The sequence below is a fragment of the Corvus cornix genome, chromosome 3, assembly GCF_000738735.6.
Source record: "Corvus cornix cornix isolate S_Up_H32 chromosome 3, ASM73873v5, whole genome shotgun sequence".
NCBI classification, from domain to species: domain Eukaryota; kingdom Metazoa; phylum Chordata; class Aves; order Passeriformes; family Corvidae; genus Corvus; species Corvus cornix.
The window spans coordinates 69,883,645-69,911,191 of record NC_047056.1 but is presented as its reverse complement, the minus strand read 5'-3'; the positions used below and the strand labels follow the sequence as shown (position 1 = coordinate 69,911,191).

At 39.0% G+C, this 27,547-nt stretch overlaps 1 protein-coding gene across 1 annotated transcript in view; it reads right to left on the bottom strand.

The window, feature by feature from the left end:
- SEC63 (SEC63 homolog, protein translocation regulator) overlaps positions 1-27,259 on the bottom strand; it is a 59,556-nt gene extending 32,297 nt beyond the window's left edge. Inside the window, exons 1-5 of the mRNA XM_039568959.1 lie at positions 27,074-27,259; positions 9,473-9,572; positions 8,520-8,634; positions 4,716-4,828; positions 2,347-2,408 (exon numbers count right to left, since the gene is read on the bottom strand). Coding sequence (XP_039424893.1) covers positions 2,347-2,408; positions 4,716-4,828; positions 8,520-8,634; positions 9,473-9,572; positions 27,074-27,197 — 514 coding nt within the window. The 5' untranslated portion in view covers positions 27,198-27,259. The remainder of the gene's footprint in view (positions 1-2,346; positions 2,409-4,715; positions 4,829-8,519; positions 8,635-9,472; positions 9,573-27,073) is intronic.
- Between the last annotated feature and the right edge of the window lie 288 nt (positions 27,260-27,547).

Below are 27,547 nucleotides of genomic sequence, written 5' to 3'. Positions count from 1 at the left end.
ATGAATTTACCACATTGAGTTACAGGAAATGCCTTGCTCTGGAGAAGGAAGGTCTCCAGACTCTTATCTGTTAATGATGATGGATTTTTAGAAGAATCTACTAAAAATCTGTCTTTTACTGATGGAATAAATTTCAGTTGACTACAATATTTTTGACCTTTAGGACTGTAGCTTCAAACTATTCCACGAACAGAAGTAGTTCAATAAAAAAAACTCTTTCTCTTCTGGTCTGAGAGTCTCCTTGCCCCCCACTCATGCTCACTGAGCTGAAGCACTGGCAAATACCATTGGAAAACAGGCTTTTAATCATAAGGTATTTTCAGTAGACTATCTTCAGATAGTCCGCTTTTAGTAGACTACTCTCCAGATCCCTCTCACCTGTTTGTAAACACTCTTTGAATGATTTTGCATTTACTTTTAGTAAAGGAGCAAGTCATGCAAATACAAAAAACTCTTGTTTGCCTGCCTCTGGCCTCACACTGCCTCAGCTGGATAGAGAGGAATGCTGCTCCCTGTTCCTCTGTGCTGGGCACAGAGGGTGGGATGTACCACATTGAACTTGGCTAGACATGTCTAACCCCAGATGTGCTTCATCTCAGCCCTGAAAATACCTCTGTGAGGGATTGTATCCATCCTGTGCCTATACAGAACTAGAAGACTAGAGTACATAGCTTGGGTACATGTTTTTACACCACAGATGTATAAATAAAGAGAAGATGAATTTCACTAAATTAGAAAGCCCCTCACACTTCTGTGTGGAACAAGCTTAGGGAATAGAGGAGGGGGAGAGAAAATTTCAGGGACTTCTCCCACCCTTCAGATGTCTCAAACAATGAGAGGTCTAGAAATAAACCAGAGAATTCTAATTCCACTGTAGTCTGAGGTAGGGTTTTCAGAAGAGCAAGAGGCTTAACGCTCACAGTACAAACTGCTACCCTGCCAAAAAACATTTCCATTTGCCCTCTGGGAATCCAAAGTCTCCTAGGTTTGTGAAAGCAATCACTAAGCCAAGCAAGGATCTTCGTGCTTTGTAATTCTCAAGTTTTAGCTGAGTTTTCTTTTGAAGACACAGCTTCAGGTCCATTCAAGGACACTTACACAACTGCCTAACTTCAAATCCTATGCCTTGGCAACACTAAGAGAGTAGCTTATGGATGTGAAAAACAATTTAGCACCCAAAAGGTCCTAGGAAAGCTATTAAAATTTACGTTTTGCTGATATTGTGACAGCATTTCTGAAGAAAGATTTTATCTGTATTTTGTAGCTAGAGGGACAGAGACCTCTTATTTGCCAAGCAAAGGAAGCACTAGAAGCTAGGAGCTGACAGAAATCTGTTACGCTATAAAACACAGCGATTAAAGAAGCTGATCTACCTCCTTAGTCCATCAGAAATGCCTTTGTCAGACTGTGATTTAGTTGGCAAAGCTGTTTTTTTGAAGGAAGAGGGAAGATTTTCTTATTTCTTTGAAACACCAGTTCAAAGGCTGGGGTTGGTTTTTTTAACTTTAAAAATTAATGCTCTATGTTGGGTGGATATAATTCGGAAGAATTTACAGAACAGATGACAGAGTACCCTCATGTCATCCTGTAACTTCAGAATTAAGTTACAAATTCCATTTATTATTTCCAAGCTGGCTGTAACTCATTCCACACAGATATGTTGTGTAGCTCGCCCTAACAAATGGCAGGTTTCCATTCTGCCTGTAATAAGTACCAGCTAGAAATATACAACGTTTTTCCTTAGTAGGCCACTTAAACAATCACTAAGGTGTTTTACAAGCAATTCACACAACTGCAAATAGGGGAAAATTATTAACTTCCAGTCTTAAATTTGTTTAGCTTGGATCACCTACTGTATAACTTTGACACACCATCATCAGGATTATTTTCACGTAGCTACCTGCCCAGAAACAATATCCCTATGTACATCCTTTCCAAGTGTGTTTATTGCACTACAGCTAGTTTTTAGTTTTTCAATATACATCTCTAGTATTTGATCATAAATACCAAGAAATGTTTAAAATCAGTTTCTGCTAAGCAGTATTCTATTTTTTGCTTATACCTCCATTAATATTGGCAAGTCTCTCTAGATTTTTACTGAAGCTGACTAATTAAGAAAATCCTTCTTTTTTAAGAAGTTTGAGAACTGTGAAAGCCAACTCTTTCCTGCCTTTCCCTGCCATCAGCCCCCCAGAGCCAGTTTCACAAGAAAAAAATTGGTCAGATGCATTGCTTTAATCACAGCAGAAAGTTATTATATAAAGCTCTGCATGCTTCTTGACTGATGAGATATTACACATCCCAATGTACAGTGATTACAGGACTTCTGTCATTCGTAGTTGTTACCTTGTGGTCCATCTGGATTACCAAATTCTTCCCAGTTTTTTCGTGACTCTTCATCAGTTAAACTAGTTACAAGAAGAGATATTAAGTTAATACAGAAAACATTTCTCTAAATCATTAACAAACAGAAACTTTAAAATGTGGCAGTCATATTATCCTCTAGAGGTGGTTTGGAAAGCTAAACAGCTTCTGCTATTATTTTGTATGAAATCTAACAGGAAATATTAGGAAATACTGCTGTATTCCTCCTTGATACACAAATTCTTTAAGCACTCTGACAGGAAAAGAAATCAGACACAGAAGATGCACACACAGGAGATGGCACAATCACATCTCCCTTTCATGACAGCAACTGCATACCCATCAGCACACAATATTTTTTGATGCCAGGTTACAGCACAGCAAATTTTGAAAGACAAAGGTTGAAACTTTTCTTTTTTTTTGGAAGGAAGGTAAATATGGAAGATGAGTTGATTGATCAGAAGTAGTCCATATGGGCCTTTATCTTATTCTAGACCTTTAGCCTTTGACAGCCTGTGTTTGGTTGTCGTTGTTTTATTTTTCCTGGAAATCTCTACTTTCATAATTTATTTTTCTTTTATTTAATAGGACACCACCTCCTAAATCTTACAGCTTCTGTGCCTGTTCAGTAATGACAGCTTTTTGGCAATTGTATGCCACCTCAACAGAATCCCTGTTACTAGGAGGAAGAATACTGCTTTAGAAAACGGAATACCAGGCATTCACTGTATTTTGTCTCACATAAGAAATGCAGTGAAGTCAGGCCTCTCCTGATCATTTCTAAGTCTCCCATTTGTTGACAAGCAGACTCACCAAATGGGCAGCTTTAATATTCTTTCAAGACAGCATGGCTAAGGAACTTCACCATCATTTACCTCATAATATACCTCTGCCATGGCCCTTGCTCTAGTGTTTGAAGTACTGAACTGCAGCACCAAGTGTTTGAGTACTGGCTTGCAAAGCAAAGAATGTAAATGTTTCAGGAGTTCAAAAAGGCATACCAGAATTTCCTACTGAAGAGATTTTCAAAGTGATACAGATGTGTTTAAGCAAAAAGTATGATTTCCAGCCTGCTCAAGCAAGCATGATATTGGTTCTCTTTCCCACTTCTTCCCAAACAGGGCTCTCAATCAGTAAGGTTAACCACACACACAACTGACTTCAAGGCAGAAGTCACCAACCTCCTAGGTTCTGGGATGATGTGACTGACCCAGTAAACCCCAATAACTGAAGAAGTCTCAGTGGGGATGGGCAACAGTGACATGCTGCAAAGCTCTGCATGACCACAGTGACTCAGCACATCTGCTGCAAAGAAGTTGACTCCACCTCAGCACAAAGGGGACACAAAGGTGGCCTTTGTTTTACATAAAAAACCTATCAACAGCTGAGGGAATCAACTGGTGGTATAAACATTTCTCTTCGAGTGCATTAAAAAAGTATGAATGTTTCAAGTTTGAGACATCAACATGGGGGGAGTAAATACCTGGCTCAGTCCAACAGAGTATAAAAACCAGACAACTAGAATTCTGAAGAGAACAATGGGCTCCACTTGGCTTCAAGCCACACATGCCTTCCCATCAGCATCGTGACAGTGAGTGTATTAGAGATACCTGTAATGGGAATCCCACCAGTATTGTGATATACCTGTGTATGGAAATGCCTGTATTTTGATTTCCTTTATACTAAATTCTAATATTAGACATCTCTCAGATACTAAAAAAAAAAATGCTGCAAGAGATAAGACCATAAAACACTCTAGAGGAAAAGCAGATTCAAGGATTCAGCTCTTAAGAACCACACAGGTAATACAACACAGTCACCAAGTAAAAAATCAGGACTGCAAGGCAAGCACAAATGGAAAGGGACAGGGGTGAGCTGAGAGAAAACAGTCAGATCCAGAATGAAACATCCTTTTCACTGGATGGAACAGTTAAAAGTACTGTCTTTTACTCTTTGGCTTTACCACCAGGTAAAATGAACAGCATATTTATTTTCTAAGCATCACTTCAAAACTGCTGTCACAGAGTTGGCTGGTTAAAAATCACAACACCCATTTTGACCTTTGTCATCTTTAAGATTTGATATGTGTTATACTGGAAACACATTTCCTAGCTGACATGAAAGTTAACACAAAGAACTAACACCTTACAGCACTCTGACAGGTGCAAAACAAATTATCCTTCCTAACTTGTACAAAGCAAATACACACTGCATGAAGACATGTTTGGCTTTTGTTACATATCTGAACACACTTTTTCCTGCCTGCTTAGGCTATCCTTGTTCTTATTGTAAAGGCTGTCCTCCCCATAATATCATGATTCCCTTTTTTCATAAGCAAAAAAGAAACTTACGCTGCATAGGCCTTAGCAATCCTCATGAACATAACTTCATCTCCTCCTTTATCTGGATGGTATTTTAGGGATAGTGCACGGTACTGCTTCTTTATTTCCGATATACTTGCTCCCTTCAAAAGGAAAGGTTTGCATTTATTAATAAATACCTTAAATAAAATTCATTCTTATATATAATCCTAATATACATTGTGTAGTATTTTTCTGAACCATTCACTGAAGAATTATATTCTAACACAGGATCATGAAACTACATATATATATTTCATGAAAACAGTATTATTTTTCTGATAACATTATAACCATTATGTTTTTAAATAAAGACAGCAGTCACAGTCTAACTAAAAGACATTCAGATAACAGAATATTGGGGGTTTTTTTCTGGATTATTTTGCGTATCCATCCATAGGAACAAAAAAAAAAAAAAAAAGGATTTCTTATCTGTTTGACGAATCTTAAACATATTCATGAATACAAGGAATTCTCACTTGCAATATTCTTCTATTTAAGCCAGAGTTCATAGATCAAGTATGATGGTCCACTTGCAGCTTGTATGCAGAAATAAATGTCAGTCACCAGAAACAGCAGATTTCCCTGCCACTTAAAAATGCCTTTGACTAGAATCATCCTACCCATAAATTATTTCAAACTTCTTGAACAAAGGGAATACATTACCTATACCTGAGAAAGATTGATTTTTATTCTACTCCAGCATGCTGTTAAATGCCACCAACACAATCCCCTGTGCATTAACTTTCTGCTTGGACTGTGAACTTCACTACTCAAGAAAACCCATAAAACTTTATAGTAAGTTCAGCTAAAGTTTTTTCTATATGTTATCTGCTAAGTTTCACACCAGAATTACCACAATACTTCTCAATATTTTGTGCCAGAGAAGCCTAGCATGCTGACCTTAACTGAATAATAAACACACAAGAAGTTATTTACAGATGATAGTACTGTTTCAATAAATTTAAACCAGAAATTAAACTATCCTGAGGCTTCACTTGCTGTTACTTTATCTCACTTTATACAGTCTGCCATATTCCAACACTATTTTTCAACAGCATGCCTGCCTCATTTAATGCACAGGATGAATTTACTTCATTATAAATTAGCCTTCAACTGAAAACAGGTGGTTCAAGACTAGATGAAGAATGCCAGATAAGGAGCAGAAGCTAGAAAGTAGGGGGAAAATAAAAAAGGACAGTAAAAAAACCCCAAGCTATTAGAGTAGAGATGTGTTTTCATGGTTCACATGATTGCTGCCTGTAAAAAAAACAAAACTAATTTTTTCTCTCTGACACAGAGAGTGCGTATGATCCCTGATAAGTTGATGACAAGCCTTCCCTCTACATTACTTGCTTACTCCTCATTTTCCAAAGCCAGGCTACAGAGGTTAGGCCTGACTTACAGTAGTCTTGGACAGCTGGCGTCAGTCTGCTTGGAACACAGAGCGTGACTATATTAAACACTTGCAAAAAAAAGAATAATTAAAGCCCCAATTGTCTTACTTAAAGAATCAAATTTATTATCACTCTTAGCTTCATCTTTATGCCTTGGATCCCATCTCTAAAACTGCAGTACAGATACTTATTAAATAGATCATTAATATCTGAGCACCTTATGTATTAGTGAATTCAAGTGATGTGCTTCAAAAAGAGCTACTCTATGTTCAAAACACACTGCTAATATTACATATAAAATCAGGTGTATGTACATTATCTTCACTTTGTTGGTGCTGTGGTTCTTCTCTGGAGAAAAAAAAAAGCCTCTTGTTATAAACTGATATGCTAACATAAAATAAAAAAATAATCTTGACTAGAGTGTGAATGCAAAGAAGAAATGAATTAGCGTGCATCAAAACTTTAAAGTGCTTGCATCTGCAACCATTTTAAGTTCAATCTTCAATCATTTTTTAAGTTCAGGGGGGGTTTTGCCGGTGGTTTGTTTTTGGTTTTTTTTTAACAACAATAACAGTTCCATCATCTAACTACACTTCAGCATCTGTATCACTTCATCAGCAGGGTTGGCAACAACTCTCAAGGTTCCACTTGAATGGTAAGAGAAGAAAGCTGCTAGTTTTCACGCAGTCCAAACTAAAAGTCTTTCAAGAGGTTTAAAAGAAATTGCCTGATAGCAAGAAATACATAAAAGAAACACACTCTGAAATTTTGAACTCTTATTTTGAGCCCTACTTCAACCATCTATTTTCACCACCATCTCTTCATCACCCTTTTAAGATCTCTGGCGTTCATTCAGCTTGTCCTTATGACAACATGCTCCATCCCTCAGTTCTTGTGTCATTCCAGAATTAGTTTCTTTGCCTGTGTAAGTTGCATGTGTCTTGAGCATGTGTACAAGTTTTCATCAATAAACACAAAATTGTAATTCACTACATACATGCCTTTCTTTCCCCTCTGGGTTGTTCCTTGTAGAAATTTCCCAAAGATAACAAAGGAAAATCCTGATGACCTAATCCCTAGCCTGATTTGTTTAATCAAAGTTAACCCAGATATATGAACATTTAAATTGCATGGGTCCAACAGATACCATTCAACAGTAAAAATACGTATTGCTCCTTCCTATGCATCAGTGAGAGAATCAAGTCAGCAATCAGTGAGTCACAGAGGAGCTGAGCAGGGGTTGAATTGTAACTTGGCTCTAGACATGACAGGCAGGTGTTCTACCTGTCTAGCTAGAAATAGGCTACAGACTACTTAACCTGCTACAATGGCTTCCTTAGCACAAGGTGCTGCTTTTCTCTGCTGACAGTCAACACCACTTAATGGCAAGAGATGTATTTGCTGATGTTCACATACATATTAAGCTCTCTCACACTAACAATATACATCATGTTTAATCAAAAAGTACATTCAAAGCTCATTCATATTCTTGTGCTGAGCTGGATCCACAGTGTACTTTCTTCACTCTCAAGAGTGAAACATACCTCAGACTCCAGAACTGGAAAGATGACTACTGTTATTCAAAAGAGGAGCCTTGGATGAGGAAATAATTAACATAAGCAGAGAATCTGCTTGAGGTACTGTGGTTAAGATGAAGAGAAAGAGTTTGACAAGACTAAATAAGAGTTTACAAGAAGTTCAGAAGGTCTGTCCTTGGGATATGTAATTTTTTGCATCCATTTTGAATCAGTCCTTCAGTATAAACAAAGCACTGCATCTATTTTCTAGATAAGGACTCTATCTTTTTTCATCCCAGTTTAATAAAAGTATAGGCTGGTATCACTGTTTAGAATTTGTTACTTGCATTGACAGATACAACTGAGATTCAAGCTAGCCTGCACTACATCAAAATGTGCATCACCAACACCCTTCAGTGATACCTTTCATTTACAAGGGAAGTATTGCTTCGTACAAAAACTGTAAATCAAATGAATTCACATTCTTGTTTATACAGTTTCTTCAGCATCCCTAAAAGTGGCTATTGAGAAGATTTACACAGGGCATACAAACAAGATTTTTTTTTGTTTTCCTGTACAAAGAGCAGAAAACAACATCAGAATAAGATTCAAAATAGATTTTAAAAACCCACCTTGCTACATTACTAGAATTTTGAAGGAGCTAGATACAAAAGTTATAAATTGGTACAGATACAGGCAAAAAACACATAACAACTGACTTTATAATATGCAGCAGCAGCTTTCACATGCCAAAAAAGAACAAAAACACTAGACAGATTCATAAACTTACTTTGTTTGAAAAAACAAGTCTAAGATTAGACAACTACACACAGAATATACAGTTACAGTAGTACAGACTAGTGAAAAATGTTATTACTTACAGGATCCAAATGTAACACTTCATAAGGGTTGTATTCTTGATACTCTCTGTCTGTTTTGGAAACTTTGTATGCAAGAAACAAAAATAACGCCCAGCCAGCAAGGAGGACTATTTTCCTGTTTGGAAGAAAGGGATTTTTTAAATACATAAATCTACTAGCTCTAGCACCATTCTAATAACATTAGAAGCCATTTAATAACACTCTTCAAGAAACAGTATTAAAACAATAAGAAACATTAAAGCAGGTATTAGCATTTCAGTTTTAATACCACTTTTTCTCCTAGTTTTTAACAAAGACAATCCACTACCACAAAGCCTCTTTCTGTTCTTTAACTGTCTGTCCTCAGCAGGCATACATTAGTATTTCCTATTTTTAAAGGACAATTTTAACTTAAACCTAGACAATGTGTTAAAAGAAAAAAAAAAAAAAACCACAAAAAGCTGACACAGGGGCATAACAGACAGCAAAATATTTTGAGGGTGGGAGCAACAAAGAACGGATGGATATAAAGCCATATACCTTCAACATACAAAGTCATTATTCTTTTCTATTCGAATATATATGTTCACATGCTAAATATTTAAATAAAAAAAATATCACTAGCACCACTAATTTCAGTGAGGAAAAATTACTATTTTGAACAAATAAACACATTGTTTACTTCTTTTGTTTGTTTGGTTTTGGGGGGGGTTTTTTGTTTTTTCACAGCTGAGGCTCACTGGTCTCATTTATCAGATCTTTATATAGGACAAACAGCGTACATCTTGATTTCAAGCCCTACTAGATAATAATGATTACTTATTAATTATTCAAATACAGCAGATTGCAAATGTCTCTTTAGTGATGCAAAAGTAACTAATTCCTGCTGCTTTGATTACAAACCAATACATTTTTATTTTCAAAAAAAGTAAGAATTGCTTTAATGGAAAGTCGTGCAAATGCAATGTACGTACTTCACTGTCGGAATTATGTTCTGCTGCGGTTTTAGCAGTCGCAAGCGGTACCACAAGCATCTTCCATATACATTCCTTATATTCTTTAATCGAATTTGTTCTATAAAAATAGAGATTGTGATTAACCAAGCTGACAAAATGCAGAACAACAAACGTGCTCACCTCACCCCAAGCAGGCAGTACAAGGTCAGTTGGACGACTAACAGAAGGTCCAGCATTACCAGAGAAGAGAATGCTTTTTATCCATTTAAGTGATGCTGCACATGCATAAACATAAGATGTTGGTCAGACTACTCTCTCTACCTAAAAAGAATCCATTCTATTTTCCATATGCCACATAGTAACCATCACATGTGAAGCCAGCCCTTGCCTGTCTAACATGCACCCGTAAAATTTGCTTCTGCCACTCAACTAAAGTTTCCCATTTCAGTATGTTTTTCCTACATACAGTAGCTGACAAACAAACAAACAAACAAACAGAAACCCACAGGCAAACTGGTGTTTGTATACAAATAAAGAGTACAGCAAGAGCAACAGCTCCTTCCTCAATTCAAAATATGATGCATTTTCTTCCTCTTTGTGACATCTGCTTTTATAAGCTGCCTTTTTTCCCTTTTTCTGCTGAAGGGGAAAAGGAAGGAAGATTTAGATAGCAGCTACTCATAAGCCATGCAGCTCAGTAATACATGCCCTTGGCAAGGGAGTTCTCACATTAATGACAGTCAACAAGATTTCCTCCCATAGTCCTTTTAGGACAGGAAGGGGCTGGAAGGAAGTTGTATTTATACTGTCAAACTCACCATGATGAGGCATGGAAGCTCTGTTAAGAGAGCTTTATTGTACTTCAGAGCTAATCAGGACCAACTTAGTCTTGGTCAACGAATTCTTTTATACTATGAAAAGTACAATGGAAAGCAAGTAACTTGTACAGAATTTCTCTAAGTACTGAAATTATGTTATAATTAAACTCCTGTTTTAGTAACTTGTCTATCCATAAACTATGCAGTCTGACCTGTAACACTTCTGAAGTGAGGATGCCACTGTAATTACCTTACTTTCAAAAGAATAAGATCACTTGGCCCTTTTCAGACTAAAGGAGAAGGAATCAAGACTACAGAAAATTCATCCAGTGTCAACACACTTAGATATTGCGGGTGAACAAAATTTAAAAGACAATCATGAATTATATAAATACAGGAATTATATTAACAACTTTGATCCAAAGCACATGTCAGTCATATCCTACTAAGTCTTAAATCTCTACTTGGCACTTTTGACCAGGTGATGCCCTCATGGAGTCACAGAATGGTTTGGGTTGGAAGGGACCTTAAATACCATCTAGTTCCAACCACCTGGCTATGGGCAGGGATGCCACCCACTAGACCAGGTTGCTCAGAGCTCCATCCAGCCTGGTGTTGAACTCAACTAAAATAGCAGTTATGATGCACAAAGACATTTTTATTTGGCTGATTTCTAAAAGGTAATAGTGGAAGACAGTGACAACCTCTGTTTAATTATTCTGAAGGTGTTGGAAGGTGGGATATGGTGTTGATCTACTCGAATTTCTAAGCAAGCACACAATTCAGATGAAACACGTAGAATTCAATTAGCAATCACCAAACTCTTTGTGGCCAGAGAAACATGACCATTGTGCTGCACATCAACCATGAGTTCAGATTTAAGGCAGGTTAGATGTGAGCACTGGATGGTATTTCAAACTCTGGCTGATTTGGCAGAAATAGAGTGGGAACTCAGATGACATGTAGCCATCCATGAACTGGTAAAGCAGGTAACTATTAAAGCTTGTACAGACACAGTACCGGAACCAGAAAAGACGTGTATCAGCTTAATTCTGAACTACCTAATTTTATAGAGTATAGCTTCCCCAAAACTTTATATGACATTAAACAGTTTGATGCAATTCCTGTGAAGATTATATTAGTAGTTCCACCACCCCCAAAGAGAGAGAGTGATAATCAAGGATAATTCAATCCCCTGCACCTGATTCAACTCTTGCCACCCTTCAAAATAAGCTTCCAAACTTCTTTCACTGTCTTGGGCAACAGATAAACTGCACAAGTATTTTGCAGCTCTCCTGATCTGCAAAGATTGTTCACAAACCTAAAACACAAAACTTTCTAAACAAAAAAAGGATATGACTAAAATTTGGTTAAGCAATCCCCCACTTAGTTTTACTTTTGTAAGATTTTAGAAAGCAATGTGAAGGAAAAATTCAGCAGACAACAGAAACATTGAAAAAACTCACTCCCTATCGGTAGAATGTAAATTAATTTGGCTTTTTGTCTTTGCTTTTTGTATTTTAAGACAACAATTGTGGGAGATCTGTCTTGGTTCAAAACTGGATCCATCACAACCAGAACCTAATGGTTACTTAAAATTAAATTACAAACTTAAAGCAAAACTAAAGAGACAGAACTAAACAAAGAATAGGTATTTCAAAAAAAACCCCCAACCAAACTTGATGCCATTAAAGACTACACTGACAATTAAGTCATAAGGATGAAAAAGCTTTGCAACAGAAAGAGGGAAGAAAGTGTTCTGAAGGTTTTAAATGGTCACTGGACAACTATGAGCCATACTGCAATGCTTTTATGGAAAGGTTACTGATTATACTTGAATAAATCAGGCATCAGAAGACTCACAGAAGACATGTGTTTAAGCCTAAATCATTTGTTTCAAATACTGTCGGTCAATTCAGTTGTCTGGTGCTGAAGCAAGATGAAACCAGCTCTTCATCAGTTCAACCACACGGACCCAGACCAGCACTTGAGCCTTTTAGTGGTTTTGCTAGGATTTTGCAGTTTTAACAAGCTGCTGTGCCTTGACTTCAAAGACCTATGCCACAATGCCCCACTTCTCAAACCTGCCAACTGTCCAGCCCTCCAAGGACCTGATGACCCTCTCCTTTCCCTACTCCGCATCCTCCCTGCAAGAATTGCCAGTACCTTCTACCTTACCATACCAAAAGCCTTCCAAAAATGCCCTAGAGGAAGGCACCTTGGAGAAATGAAACATGGTTGAGCAAGATAAACTGAAGAGCTGGCAGAGAGTCAAATAAAAATTGACCACTAAATGTAGTTTACAATAATCTCTGAATTGAGGTTTTGGAACAGCTTTCCAGTATCAGCTGCAGAAGATATGTTTTGTGACTAGTCTGACAATAGCATCAAAAGGAAAAAAAACCAAAACCAACAACCTGAGCCACACAGTATGAGCAAAAATTAAGCCTTTTGAATACTTGGCAAATGGAGTCCTGGAACTGCTATGCTGCACAAGGGGATCTCTTCAGCCAAACACCAAATTAAGGCACGATGCTAAGTAGCCATTGCATTTTTTACACATGCATCTGAACAACTCTGGATCAAATCTAATCACAGTTGATCAAACAATATCAAAGCAAAAGCATCTTATTCATCTCTTTCTGATCCTGGGATGGCAATGGTCTCATTTTACTAACAACCCCAAAAGGAAACAGGGCACTAAAAAGGTGAATGATTGCTTACAGTTATCTCTTCAGAACAGATAAAAAGAATCAAATCCTACCCAAACTGAGGCTGAAGTCCAGACCACTCAAATTATTTGGAGCTATCCTGAGGCACTTCCTCTGTCATATGTCATCATTAACACATGTTAATTTGTGGAATTCAAAAACAGGCAGCTACTTGGAAAAAGGAAGGAGCAATACAGACAGCATAACTCCCAGTTTAGGCAGAAATCCTAAAATGGCAAAACACCATACTAAGAAAGCTATATTCCTACTGTATCTGGGAAAAACAAGCTTCCTGTTTATTTACAAACAAAGCCTGCAACTGCACCAGAGAAAATACTTATCTTGTAAGGAAGACAGTGGTTGCAGGAAAAAGAAAAAAGAAAAAGAGAAGGGAAAAAAGGAGAGAGCAAAATATTAAAAAAAAAAAAAGAAGAAAAAAAAAGAAAAAGAAAGTTATAAAATGAAGAAAAAGTTTAGAAAAAAAAGGAAAGACAAAAAAAAAAACAAAAAAAAACCCAAAAAGGCTTGCAAAGGCCAGAATACCAGATAATTCCTGCGCTTAACAAAGGCAGCAACTTATTACTAATGAGCAAGTTGTGAATAAATCATATCTTTTTTGCTTTGTCTGCCTAAAGGAGCTTCCTTTTTACACAAGTGGATTTACCATGCCACAGAACTGGCACACTGCCCTGCAATATCCTGCAGACCCTGATCACACTGGAGTAAAATACCTTACATACTGCTCAAGGTAAAGCTTTGCAGTGAAATATGAACTGTTCCTTCTTTGGATTTTAGCTCTGGAATCCATATTCTGTCAGGGGAAAGAGGTTCAGAGTTTTAAAGGGAGACAAGAGTTCTCTTCTTTCTTCTCAGTCCAGATCATGGCTTCCCATTACAGCGTAAGAGTACATCACACAACATCCTTTGATATGGGATTAAAGAGAGACGAGTGTGTGGGGGGTGGGAGGAAATGCTTTTCCTCTAGTCAAAATCACTTCTCATTCGATAAGCAAAATCCTTCACAACAGTGAACCTCTCCTACAGTTTTAGGAATAGGCATTAAAGAGCCTTGGAAAGCAAAGGTGTAATGCACCCGTGGGCTTTTGAGTTAATCTCACTAACACTAACCCACGCATCAAGGTACTGTTAAAGCACCCCTCTCACATGAGGATGTAGACTGCCACTTCATTTCTGTAAATAATTTGGGGAAGCATCCCATGCTTGCCTTATTTCCCTCCACATTGTTCTGGATGCATCCAAAGTTCCTGAGATTCACAAGCAGGTTTTCACCAATGTAATTCTTATTCACAAGGCTTCTGCCAAGTGCCTTTTATAATAATTTAAAAAACGTATGTGAATATCCAGCCAAAACTACATCTTAATATACTTTTCAAGTTTGAGAAATACAACTAGTACTGCTACAAAAGAAAACCTGAGTGTCATCTCTTTCATGACTTTGTCAGAGGCCTTACAGAAGTTTAGGGAGATGATACAGGTTGCTCTTCCCTTTTTGACTGTTGCAGTCACTTCTTTGGTACTCCAGGCAACAACACAGGTATGAGTAGAGAATGTTTAAGTAAACAATCAACTTCTCTTGATCAGAACTTATGCATGCCTCTTGAATATCCAGTTCGTTAAGCCAGAGGTGTCTGCTTTTTCTGCACAGGTAACACAGACCACACAGTTCTCAGGTAAAACAGAACAACCTAACAGGTTGGAAAGGGTGGAAAAGACCTCGGGAGATCACCTAATCCAACCCTGCTGCTAAGAAGAGGGTCAACAAAGCAGCTCAAGGTATGGCTGCAGGCCTTTCGAGTAGCTTCAAAGACAGAGCTCACTGAGCCACCTATTCTACAGTTTGATCATCCTCATGGGGCAAAAATTTCTCATATCTGTCTCAACCTCTGTTCATTTACCAATCACATAATGGGTGAGGACACAGGACACACAAACAGAGAAGGAAGCTAATTACAGGTTGGATTTGCTGTTTCCAGAGATTACATTCAACCTGTGTCTACAACTCAGCCATGCCCGGCTTACGTTTGGTTTTGAAGTTCACCCATCTTACATACTTGTTTCCAAAGAAACAGGAGGATACACCAAATCTTTAGGAAGGCTGGACAAACGATCCCTACCTAGACCTAATCTTTTTGTTTCAGGTTCTGGAGGTTCCAAAAAGTGCTTAAAAAAAAACCCAAAAAACCCTAAAGGGAGATAATTTTTCATCTGTCTGAGAAAAGATAAAAGATTACACATTTATTGTTATTGGAGACAGGCAATTCTTGAAGAGAGAGAACGGAAAGAGGCACAGCTGCAGCTATACTAAAAAGTTTTAATCTCCAGAGTCTTGTTTCAGCTGCAACAAACAAAGGTCAGTTTTAGGGAAAAAATTACCACAAATAAGACTACTGGCATCAGTACTTCTATCTAAAGCATATAAAAGTTTTAAAGTATCAGTATCATTTTTGGCTATTAGGATAGCCAAAAGCAAATGAAAAGCCAATATCCAGAATACATGGAAGCCACCAGTTTCCCATCATTCTACCTCAAACAGCAGGAAAGAACAGAAACACATCCTAGCCTCCTGTGTTCTTTCTATCTTCAGGCTACTAAGAAAAGCAAAGTCACATAGTCTAAAATACAGCTCCAGTGGACCCTGACAGAAAACGAAACAGGAGGAGGTGCACATGAAACACTCTGCCCACCAGCTGCAGACAATTCATCTAAAGGAGAATGGTTTTGCAAGAAAATTGCTTATTTCAGCAAAGAACACAGAGCAACATAGTTCTGCAGCCCTAGGAAATGCCAAGATCACTTTAAAAACAGACTTTCACAAAACTCATTTGTAGTGCGTCATCCTCTCTCCACACCTGAATGGAAAACTCGTACCTGTGGAAAGCATCAAGAGATGCAAGTAATACACACATCATGCAAGTCTTGAATAAAGGTTACAGCCCAGGGGTACCATGGCTCTAAGCATTAAATCTGATCCATTAAAACTGAGGGCAACAGGCTCAGTCAAAACACTCTCAAGAGTTTCCAGGTTTGCTGGGTTTTATTCAGGGCTCTACAGTTTTAATCCTCTAAACTGCACACTAAGTAGGCTCCTATTTACTTTCAACAGTTACGGGCATGCATACATATATTATATATATACATATGCAAAATCTGAACTCCTGAGCTTTTTTCTACTCCAACAATAACAGAAATTAAGTAATGTATGAACAATTTATTTATTGAGGTCTTGAACTGAGGTTCTCTGAACAAATTTACTTAAGCACTGAACCATTTCTTGTATAACAGATGAAGTAGGAAAAGGCTACCCTACTGCTTCGCTAGGCCATCTTTGCTTAACTCTATTGACATTTTCCTTGATAATTATTATAAAATAAGACTCCACATGGATATAGTATGTTATCTGAGAATAATTTTAAAAATCACAGGATTAGGAAAAAACCCATACACTTACCTTCAAAAAAAGCCACTGACAAACACTGATAACTATGTTTTAAAAGCAGAAACCCATCTTTACCAGCAACTAAGTGGCAGGATTCAAACTTGCAGAAGACTCACAGTCAGCAACTCCTCTGAAATACTAAGCAATTTCAAACCTTATTATAATAGGATTGACTTCTACTGTAAAACCCCAAATTAAGAGGCATGAAGCAAATTCAATTGATTTTAGAGTGTTCTAAAACACAGTTGCTTAAATCCAAAAGTCTTCAAATAACCACTAGTGTTTCCATTAGGATTACTTTTAAAAAAAAATAAATTAAAAATGGAAAGCATGTTTCAGGACTTCGAATGGACCATAGCAGTGAAGAATTAAATGATCTGATAGACACTTTCTAACTTCAATGGCTATTATTATAAGAAGTCTCCTCATTACCCTCATTATTTATCTATAAAGAGGTCCTGTCCAAGTTACCCTCTTCACTAAAACATTTATAGCTGAATAATCTCACCCCAGTTGTCTTCAAAGAGATTTTTTTCTGGCTAGTAAATATTCATAGAAATAAGCAAAAAAAATCATGTGTTTTGAGTAACATGTTAAGTATTAAAACCCCAAGCAGTTCATTAACTACAAAGAGACCTGCGAAAGACTTAACAGCAAGGGTGCTTTTTTCCAGAGCATGTTTTGCAGCAACTAGATTAAGCTTAAAAGGAACAAAAAGTAACCTAACTTTTCATTCCCACAATTCCACACATATTTGCTGACCAAAAGACAGCATTTGTAACTAACAGCTCTAAAAAACAGCAACATAAGATGATTCAACATCTTGAAAGTTAACTTCTTTTCAGAGTTTACTTACTCAGGCTTTTTGTGTACAGTCAGCTGGGCACAGTTCCACATTACACTACTGCTAATCAAGCCATTTCCAAACCTTGTCCTTCCTATTAGTGTACTGTTTCTGACAAAACTGTCAGTGGTACTACCTATGCTAACTTTGAAGCTCTATCACCTAAATTATCTAATTTACAGTACAGGTGGACCTATAGGTGCATTGCAAAACTTTAATAGAATCTGAGAGGAATCAGAAAACTGGACATTTTACTATGGAACAACACCCACATGAGTCAAGGTTAACAATTTTAGATGAAGCCAACAATAGTGCTGGGCTCCAAGATTACACACTCTTAACTATTAGCTTAATTTTATCAGTTTGGTGTGGGGAGGAAACCAGAACACATTAAATCCAGAACAAATGTGAACAAAAGTCACTTAGCATATCACCAATCACTAAAAATGCTTGTAGTCAGTTTTATTCTGATGCACACCTGGAAGAAACTCTAATAAAGGACAGAATTAGTGGACACAAGGGTAAGTACCATACATCCATTTATCATCTGTGACGTCTTTGGTAAAGGTGAAGTCCTCTAAAGGAAGTAAACATATGGAACAGATACTCCTGATGCAGACTGTGGTTTCCAAAAAGCTTTTTAAACATTCCTCTTAGAAGTCTTTCAGGACAACCATCTAACTATTGCAAAAATAAATATGTGACTAGAAGATTGAGTGGTGAATTCTCACAGCAGAAGGAAATCACCAGGAGCTCTGCAGGAATCTGTGCTGGAACTACAATACTCACACTTCACTAATAAGTAATCTGACTAAAAGGCTGAGCAGTAAAATAAAGCTTCTGGATGATATTAACTTATTCTGGTTAACAAGGACAGGGCATCCTGAAGAATTGTAAAGATTGAGCAAGTGCAGTACTGAATGGCACATGAAATTGAGAGTACGAAAACGTACAGAGCAGTGGGGGCTATCCTAATTTTATATATAAAAGGATGAGCTCAAGGCTGACCATTATCTCTCAGGAATGCAATCTTGTGTTGTGAGAAACTGTTCTACGTAAACCTCAGCTGAATGCTTACTACTAATAAAAAACAGAGCAAGTGTTTAGGGCATTCCTATGAGAAAAGGAAGAGAGAGATTATTACTCCACCACATAAGCTGGAGGTATGTCCAACCTTGAGGTTGTACAAACCTCAAGTATGACACAGTCCTAGTTCCCACCTCTCAAAGAGGGACAACCAGAAAATATTCAATTAAGGTGAACAAGGGCCATCAAATGTGTAAGGAGATTTATGTCCAAAATATAATCTACAAATCTTCCAGCTGGGAGAGAGTAAAGTACAAGGAGAGGTAATGGAAGGCTGTAACAAACCTAAGTGACAGCCAGGACAGACAGGACTGAATGTTTACTGCCTCTTCCAGTAGAGCAAATAAGGATTGTTAAGCAACATCAGAAGCAGCTGCAAAACAAAGGTGATTATTTGCAGTGTGGGCAGCAGATCTGGTGACCTCCCTCACACAGGATGGTATAGATGCTATACCAAAAGAGTTACTGAACTCAAAACCACTGGAAACACGGAGAATATGCAAAGGAAGCACCATTTATGCTTGTCCTGTTATTCCTTCCTTAAGGTATTCACTTCTTTAATACTACATAAAAGCCCCCACCTGATCTGACCCGTATGTCCATTCTTTTGTTTCTAAAGAAAAAAGGGTATTTGCAACTTTATTGGTAAGCCTTTGTAGAAGCCACAATGCTTACAAATATCCTAGTTTCAAACAGTTCATCTACCCAACCATCAAAAAGCAATCTTCTGAATTTGAAATGTTTGTAAGCAGTTTCCTGTAAAAGAAATACTAGATGAAAATCTGAAAACACCTCTTCAATCTTCTTAATTGTATACTTATTTAAAAACTGGTGCAGACGCTAATCTTTTTGCTCGGGAAAGAAATTAAGTACTTATTCTGTGCCTCTCCCTGCCCTTCATACTTCTAGCCAGCACAACCCTAGTCAGCATGACACAGAGACACATGTCAGTCCTGGCTAATAACTGAGGGAAAGGCCTATAAACCCCGCAGTGGGAGAAGGCAGCACCACAGGGGGCAGGGATGCAGCAGCAGCCCCTGTCTAGACTTGTTCAAATTGCTGCAGATCTGAACTCTTCTTCTCAGGCATGAATTTGAAACACAAGTTTAAAAAAAAAAAAAAAAAAAATCACAACCAACAAACCAAAAAAAACCAAACTATGGAATCACTATTGATTCTATTCCTTGTCATTTACCTCGCTTCTCTCAAAATTCCTGCTCCTTCTCCAAGAACCGTTTAGCTGCCCATGAAACCATAATCTAATTAGAGAATCTAATTCTCTAATACATAGCCTGTATATCCTGGTATCTTAGTGTCATCTACGTGAGTAGTCAAGACAATCTTGCAGCAACTATTAAATGAACAAGGCATGTAATAAAACCTTCAGTACACTATTTTCATAAGCTTACATAACATAGGATGAATTTTTTAAAAACAGAAACTACTTTACTTTTACATAAATGCAATGAAAGGTAAAGTTCTTGTAATGGCTTTATCTTTAACTTGCCACAAAAAAGCTTTTCAGCATTTTGTATTCCGGACCATCTTGAAGCTACTCAACTAATCTCTAAACAGGGCTATTAATTTTATTTTACTGCTAGGAAGCTACAGTGCTTATAGTAAGATTACAATACTTTTTAAAAATTCCATGAAAACACAGGCAATTTTTTTCCAAACAACAGAGTAGTTTGGAGAACTGTGCAAAGACTTTGTTTTGAAAAATACTTTCAGAGATAATTGCTGGGCATTACTAGTGACATGTCATGATGTTTGCCCCTTCTTCAAATGTTTCTCAAAAAATCCCTACCACTTCAAAACAGCAATATAGGAAAAAAAAAGTATCAAAACAGAGTTAAGTATCACCATTACATTATATTCTGCCTTTTAACAGTCACCTAATAAACAGTATTTTTCTCAACTTGAAACTGTTTAAGTCAACCATGGTACACTCAAGCTCTCAAAAATCTCAATTTGTACGTAGTAACAGTTCTTAAATGCACGACTGAGTTTCACGGACTCTCCTCCCACTTCCTGACACAATGATGAAAGGTTATATTAACAGGAAAGGATAAGCACACACATATGGGCACAGAATGCTTATATTCACAGATATCAAGTTTTCACACCCATGCTTATCCACCACATTAGCAATGAGCATAGCATCCTGTGGTTTTATACTGTCCTTTTATCCTGTCCTTTACCAGCATCCTGTACTTTATCCTGCATTACCAAATACCAAAATGCTGTGAAATACTTTGGAGTAAGGTTAATGAGATTTCAGTGAGCTGTGGGCAAGGACAGGCATCACAGTTAACCCACTCCTATCAAGCTTATCTCACATCAGAGGATTAGGAGCAGCACGAAAGAATTTTACCCACAGTGGGAGCAGCAGCAACGCTGCTTCCTCTCCCCCAGCTGCTGTGAGGTATAAGGGCTCATTACTCCGTTACAGATAAAACTGAAGAAGTGCGGCCTGCATTCTCTACACTGGCTTGAGTCACATCCAAGTTGCACACTCACTGTTTGTCCTTAGCCAAACCCTCAGTTCCCCTACTTGCATCTTAAAGCAAGGGATTAATATGAGAATCTCTGAGGTCAGCCTCAACACACACAGATGAAAAATACACCAACAAATTACAGAGAAACCTTCATTATTGACACTACTGCACAGAGATATCCAGTATAGTGGGCAGATATACTGAGAAGTATGGTTCCTAACACAGCAAACCTTTACAGAAGGACTTTCTCAGGACCTCTGATCAAGGTTGTGAGTGCCAATTGCTATCTACAGAAGTATACAAAAAGCCCTACTGCTTCAAAATAGCAGTACAGTAAAGAATTAACAAAATAGTATTAAGTATCAACATGATACTATATTCTCCCTTTTAACAGTCACTAAGTAAGCTGTGTTTTTTAAATACTTCTATACTTTGCCCAGCCTCAATACAAAAAAGGCTGGAATAGTACTAGGGTTCTCTAACTGACTATGCTACTTCCTAGAGGCACAGGAACTTCAAAGATTAGCAGGAAATTGCCTTCCTTTGATGCTTTTTCCTGGTTTTAGAATCAAGAGTCATACACGGTTAGAAGGGGAAAAGGGATTTTACCTTGGTATTTATTTTAAGGATCCTTAGGTGCACACATCCAGGTCATATGCATCAAAATGCACTCCCCCGAGTCCCTCCTCAAAGATTGGGTATAACGTTATAGGTTTTACTAATTAGCATATCTATCAAAGATTCTCCAATGAGAGGCTCAAGTGAGCCCCCCTCCCCAAGGAACTTTCCCCTGGATGGTTCTATCTCAGTTTACAGAATATGTTCTGGAGAGGACCTTGGGGTCCGGGGCACACTGATCCCTAGCTACGAAGCTTCTAAAATGTTTAGTCTCTTAGCTTGACAAACAAGTCCAAGAATGTAGGCAAAAGCACTAGGAATACAGAAATTGTAAAAAGGTATAACAGGGGTATAAAAGAAAAGGCAAAAAATCTTCATGGCATCACCTTAACCAGATTATTTTAAGTTTCTTTGTACTAGCCCAGTGTTCTTCAAGAAAACTTTAGCTATATCTCACACAGAAACATTGGAGAGAGGAGGGTGCAAAGGAAAAGTGTTAGTAGTGAGCAACAGGACAACATATAGCCAGGCTGGGGAACAACAAGAAGAAACAGAAACAAACAAAAGCCAAACAAATACATTTTAAAAAAACCCCAAAACACCATAGACTTTGCATGGATTTCTGCTACAATAAAAGTAAACTAAATAGCTTTAATCCATTTCATATCAAGACTTTTTTCTAGATACAAAAATGCAGCCATTCATCTGTTTTTTCTCCTTCCCTACAGTAGGTTTTTATGTCCTTAAACTTCAAGGCAGAATATCTATATTCCAAACAGAATAGCTGCTGCAGCCTCTTTTCTCTCAGAGAAGAGACTGCAAACTTGTATTAGTATTATCCCTGCATTCACAGCTGTTATTCTTTGGGGTTTTTGAACTGTTTTCAACATCTTGTTTTGTTCAAGTTGCTGTAAAAAACTCAGGATAGAGACTTCTATTCTTTCCATCAGCTTTGTAACGAATTATGAATACCCAATGCCCTAAAACAGGATCATTTATTTAATGCAGACCTCAGTCAACTAAAAAAGATGAAATAACAAGCTTCTAGATACATGTCCTTAACTACAAAGCACATCACAATCTATGACCACCTGTTTCAGCACAGCTTTATAATTATGTCTCAATTCAGCAGCATAGGTATAAGTCAAAAAGTACACAAAGTTCAGCAAACACGTCAGCATTGTGCAACAACCGCCACATTATCCAACTAAATTAATTCACCCCTTGCTCTCCATTTTCCTTGTAGATGCTGACGTTTAAACTACATGAGCTTACACCGAAAAGTCAAAGCAAATCCAACAACAGGAAGATACTTTGATGGGCACTCCTCCACCCCTAACTGCAGAGAAGAAAAAAAATCTTTTCCTTCAACTCTCACAATTAACTTTTTGGAAAACACCTTGAAAATTCCAATAGCAGAAAATACCTTTTAGTTAAGAATGAATCTGCAGCAGAATAACTTTAGCAACCACATTTTTTGTTCCAAGAGCAGTGCTTGCTACGGTTTTCCTCACAGTAATTAGGCTAAATTTATACCAGTATTTTCCCAAAACAGAGGTAATCCAGAAAAAGTATGATTTTATTTTAGTAAAAAAACATATACACACACATATATGTTTTAAAGAAACAAGTCAAGGATAAACAATATAGCCTGAAGCCGTATTCACCATCACCTGAAGCCATCAACAACACTGAAAAAAATCATCTTCTTCCCTCAGTCACATCCTGTACCATCCCAGGCACCCACAAAGTCTTACACAGAAATGAATACACATTAAAAGTAAGACAGAAGAAAGAAAAAGGCCAAAAATTAATTTTAGCTAAAATGAGTTTCTTCCATTCCCATACACTGCTCAGGTGCTCTACTTGGCAGAAGGGAGGGGGAGAAATACAAGACTTAACTCTGTTAGAGTACTGCTACCTTGATGCAATTATGAAACTTCAGTCCAAGACACAAAGCTGAACAATTAACCTTTTATAAGAGACTTATTAGCTCTGAGTGAACACCAAGGAGGTAAAGTCATTTGTACAAATCCGGTTTACAAAGTCAATTACCTGCTTGTTTGGTTTTTCAAAGCTGAGGTAATGAAATTATGGGACAGTTCACAGGGTGTCTAGTACACCACAGCAAAACCTTCCCAAATATTAGCATCAACCCCTACTACAGCCTGCAGCAACACTTCATATGGGCTCTTTCAGAATGCCTGAAAAAAGCAGGTTTAGACACTCAGGAAATAAAAGCAGCTCAAATTTTTCTCAGGACTTTAGAGACATAAGTTACATCATGCTGTTCTTCCAGACAGTAGTATTGAAAACGCTTTCCAAAAGTTTATTTTAAGAAGAACTAAAAGCAAAATCTTAATGGCTTGCCAAAAAACTATTCTACTACAAATCTGACATTAGATAACACATTTTGAGTTTCCTCGAAGTAGTAAAGCAATATAGATCCAATCTTACTTTCCAATCTTCACTATGGCAAAAACAAACACTGAGTTTTGGGGGGTTTTATTTATTCTATGAGCATTTATTACAAAACTAGAGCACAGAGCAAATCCTAAAATGTTACAGGCCATCAGCAACTCCCAGATTTTTGTTCTTCTCCCTCCACTGGCACTCTCTACTGTATCACATACCACCAATCCATGGCAGTGCATTTGCAGATGGAAGCAGCTGGCACCAATGGCTTGACCTTCCTGCAATAAGCATTTCACCCTTGCTTCACACTAGCTCTAGTCTGCTCTTACAACACAATGCGGCTGAAGCTCATCTTCCAACCTAGTTTTTACCAAAAAAGGAATCTGCTCTGTGTCTTTTGGATGCTCTGGTCTGCATTGCAAAAGGGTCTTGAAGTGAGGAGGACAAGCATCTGATTTGCTTCAAAAGCTCCCTCTGATCTGGTCTTCTTCACTCCCCACAGGCTCTCCTGCAGCTGGAGCTGAATGAGCTCGCCAGTACAACTGCACCTCACCAAGTCCACTAAGGGCAACAAAGGCTGTGTTCTCCAGCACAGGTAGGGCAAAACACAAGTCCAGAACAAAAATGTTAATTGGTCCTACATGCAGAGGGCCGAGGTCTTGGTACAGCTTATTGTCTTTGGCCCGGTACTGTGCCTCAGTACTGTAAACTCCACTCTAAACTAGCATCAAAATAACATCCCATATCAACATCCAGATATTTCTGCTTATAAATGGAAGCAGGAGTTAGCTTGTGCGTTCAGAAGAGAAATTTTCCAACACTACTTTCTCTTAGCTTCTGAAATAGGTGGTTTTGTTGGTTTTTTAAACTAATGAGTTACTCTAAAAAGAAAAAGTGGTGGCTAAACAATTAGAATTTTTCATCACCACAAGGTTTTAATTTATTCCTGAAATCTTGCTCAAATGCTGGAACAGGCATGGTTGAATACATACAAAAAGCTGTGAGAAAAACTGGGAGGATTTTGCTGGAAATTACTTGCCTAAGAGCCATACACTTAAACAACTTGAACATCAGAGTGTTCTACTACTTAGCAGATTTACTTCATAGCATCTCACTTAGTAGATCAACATTAGTCCCAAATGATGACCTGCACGGCACCTCAACTCCTTGTTTAAAAAGAGCCTGCAGAACAGAACTCAATCAGGAGACTGTAGGCATGCCATTAATGCATATGCTAAAAACTGGACTACATTCCCATTTTAAAATCCATTAAGACAATTATGAGGCAGAAATCATTCTTCCATCTCCCTTCATTTCCACTGGTGATTTTCACTTAGTTGACTCATTTCTTTGCACCAACAGCATAACAAAATCTACTTTTTGTTTTGGAAAGTATGGTTTGACACAGCTTTGTAAAAATCTAGCACTGACTGCAGAACAATATGCAGCAGGTGCTCCATATACTGGACAATGCTGGCTAGATGGAAAGAAATCAGTAATGTTTAATGGCAGACCTCTTTGGATACTGGGTGAAATCCATACAACCACATTCCAAAGTCAGGATTTCATTTTCTGCCATTCTGTAAGGATAGCTGAAGATCAACTGTGTAAGGCTAGTAAAGTGCTTTCAAGTCTGACAGCATTTCTACAGCTTTTCCTGCTTCTGTCAGCCACCAGAAACTGATGTTAACATCACAGAGTGTCCCTGCTGGCTATACCGTTCTGCACAGCATCCCAAACAAGTCACAATCATTTTCCCAAGAAGCAGCTTCTAAGAACTACAGAGGAAGTAAAGCATTATTCAAGAGAAAAAGCGAATTTCCCCCCCACCGCCTCCCACCCTTCACCAGAACAAAAATAAAACAAATATCTTGATGTTTGGAAAAAGGATACAGAAGTAATATTCCCTCTCTGATCCACTGCTCCTCAAGAACAGCCCAAAGATTACAAAACATCTTTACACACAGTAACGCCTCCCTCTTGCAACAGTCAGGACACAGAAAGAGGAGGCAGAGAAACCTTTCCTTTCAGCAGAGAGAACTAACTCCTCAGCTGTACAGCAGGTAGTAAGTACCTGGAGGGCACACATCAATCCTCCAAAGAGGTTGTCCAGCCAGGGCCCTGCCAGAAGCCACAGGCACATCTGGCACCAGCCAACACCGTGAACAGCTGTGATTTAGCACAAGAACAACATTTGATCCATCTTACTCCTTACTAGAAGGTGCAGAATTAAGAGTTCATTATTGGGTATTTCTTCTACATATAAAACTAAGTTAAGCAGAACCTGGCAAGCCATTTAAAATGGCATCAAAGCCACTAAATAACCACCAGATACTGAATGTAAAAAGATGCATCTCAGATTGCGAAGTCCAAGTGCTCTTAAGAGGTCAGTAGGTTTCTGCAATGGGAACCAGCATCAAGCGTCCTTGTTTTACTCAGCCCTTAGCACCCAGCCTTTAAACACAATTTCTACAGCCTTTTAAACCTCAGAACTGCTGTTAAAAACGTGCTCCTGTACACCTTGTATACAACGCCTTCTGCTTCCAAGAATAGAGGGGATGCAGGAAAGACAAAGAGGAAAATTACTTTGGAAATGAGATTCTGAACTATTCAAAGAAACTTTATAACACTGTTGAGGGACACAAAGCATCATCCCGAAGGGTGATACAGAAATGTAGCCCTTCGGACATTTAACCGTGATTCGCAACAGGAAAATATTAAATCCCCATTTTCGCAGCCGGTGTGACCTTATGGCACATAAAAGCAGAGCCCGGTAACTTTTTCCCTTTGGCTCCAACTCAATAGCTTGTTCTTTCCCCACGATTAAAATCCAGGTCATCGACCCTGAAACACTCCGGGAAGACAAGGGAAAACCCAAACCCTAAACAAAGCCCCGGACCCCGGCGCGGCGATGACTCTGCAGGAGCCGCGGCGCGGAGCCGGGCGCGCTTCGGGAGCGGCGGCCCCCCGGACCCTCCCGCCGGCCCAGGTACCGCTAAATGGCCGCCGGCGAGCACAGCGCGGGGCCGCCGCCCCTCCAGGCGGCACCCGGGGGCGCGGGCAGGGCCGGACGGGCGCCCCGGCTGCGGCGGCTCCGCGACGGGCCCGGCCCGGCCCCCCGAGCCGCGGCGCGGGCGGAGGAGCCGGCAGTGCCCGAGGTTGGGCCGCTCACCGGCGTGCTGGTCCCGCGGCCACAGGTAGTAGGTGGCGGGGATGACGATGAGCCCCACGAAGCTGGTGAGGAAGTAGAAGAACGTGTTGCCGCTGTCGTCGTACTGGAACTGCTGCCCCGCCATGGCCGCGCCGGCCGCCCGTCCCCGCTGCCGCCGGCGGCCCCCCGGTGTCGCCGCCCCGGGATCCCGCGAGATCCCAGGCTCGCCCGCTCGCCCGCCCGCCCCTTCCCAGGCCGCGCAAGCAGACGTGTCACTACTCAGCCACCATAGCCCGTGTGGCGTCACGAGCGGGCCCGCCCACAGGCCCCGCCCGGCCGCCGATTGGCTCGGCCCGAAGCACCGCCCCTCAGGAATCACTAAATCCCGGGATCTCGGATCCAAGGAATTACAGCCTGGGCCAGGCGGGGGGGGGGCGGGGCGAGGCGTGGGGAGGCTGTGGGTACGTGTTCTAACTTCTTTGCTGAAGCAGCGTT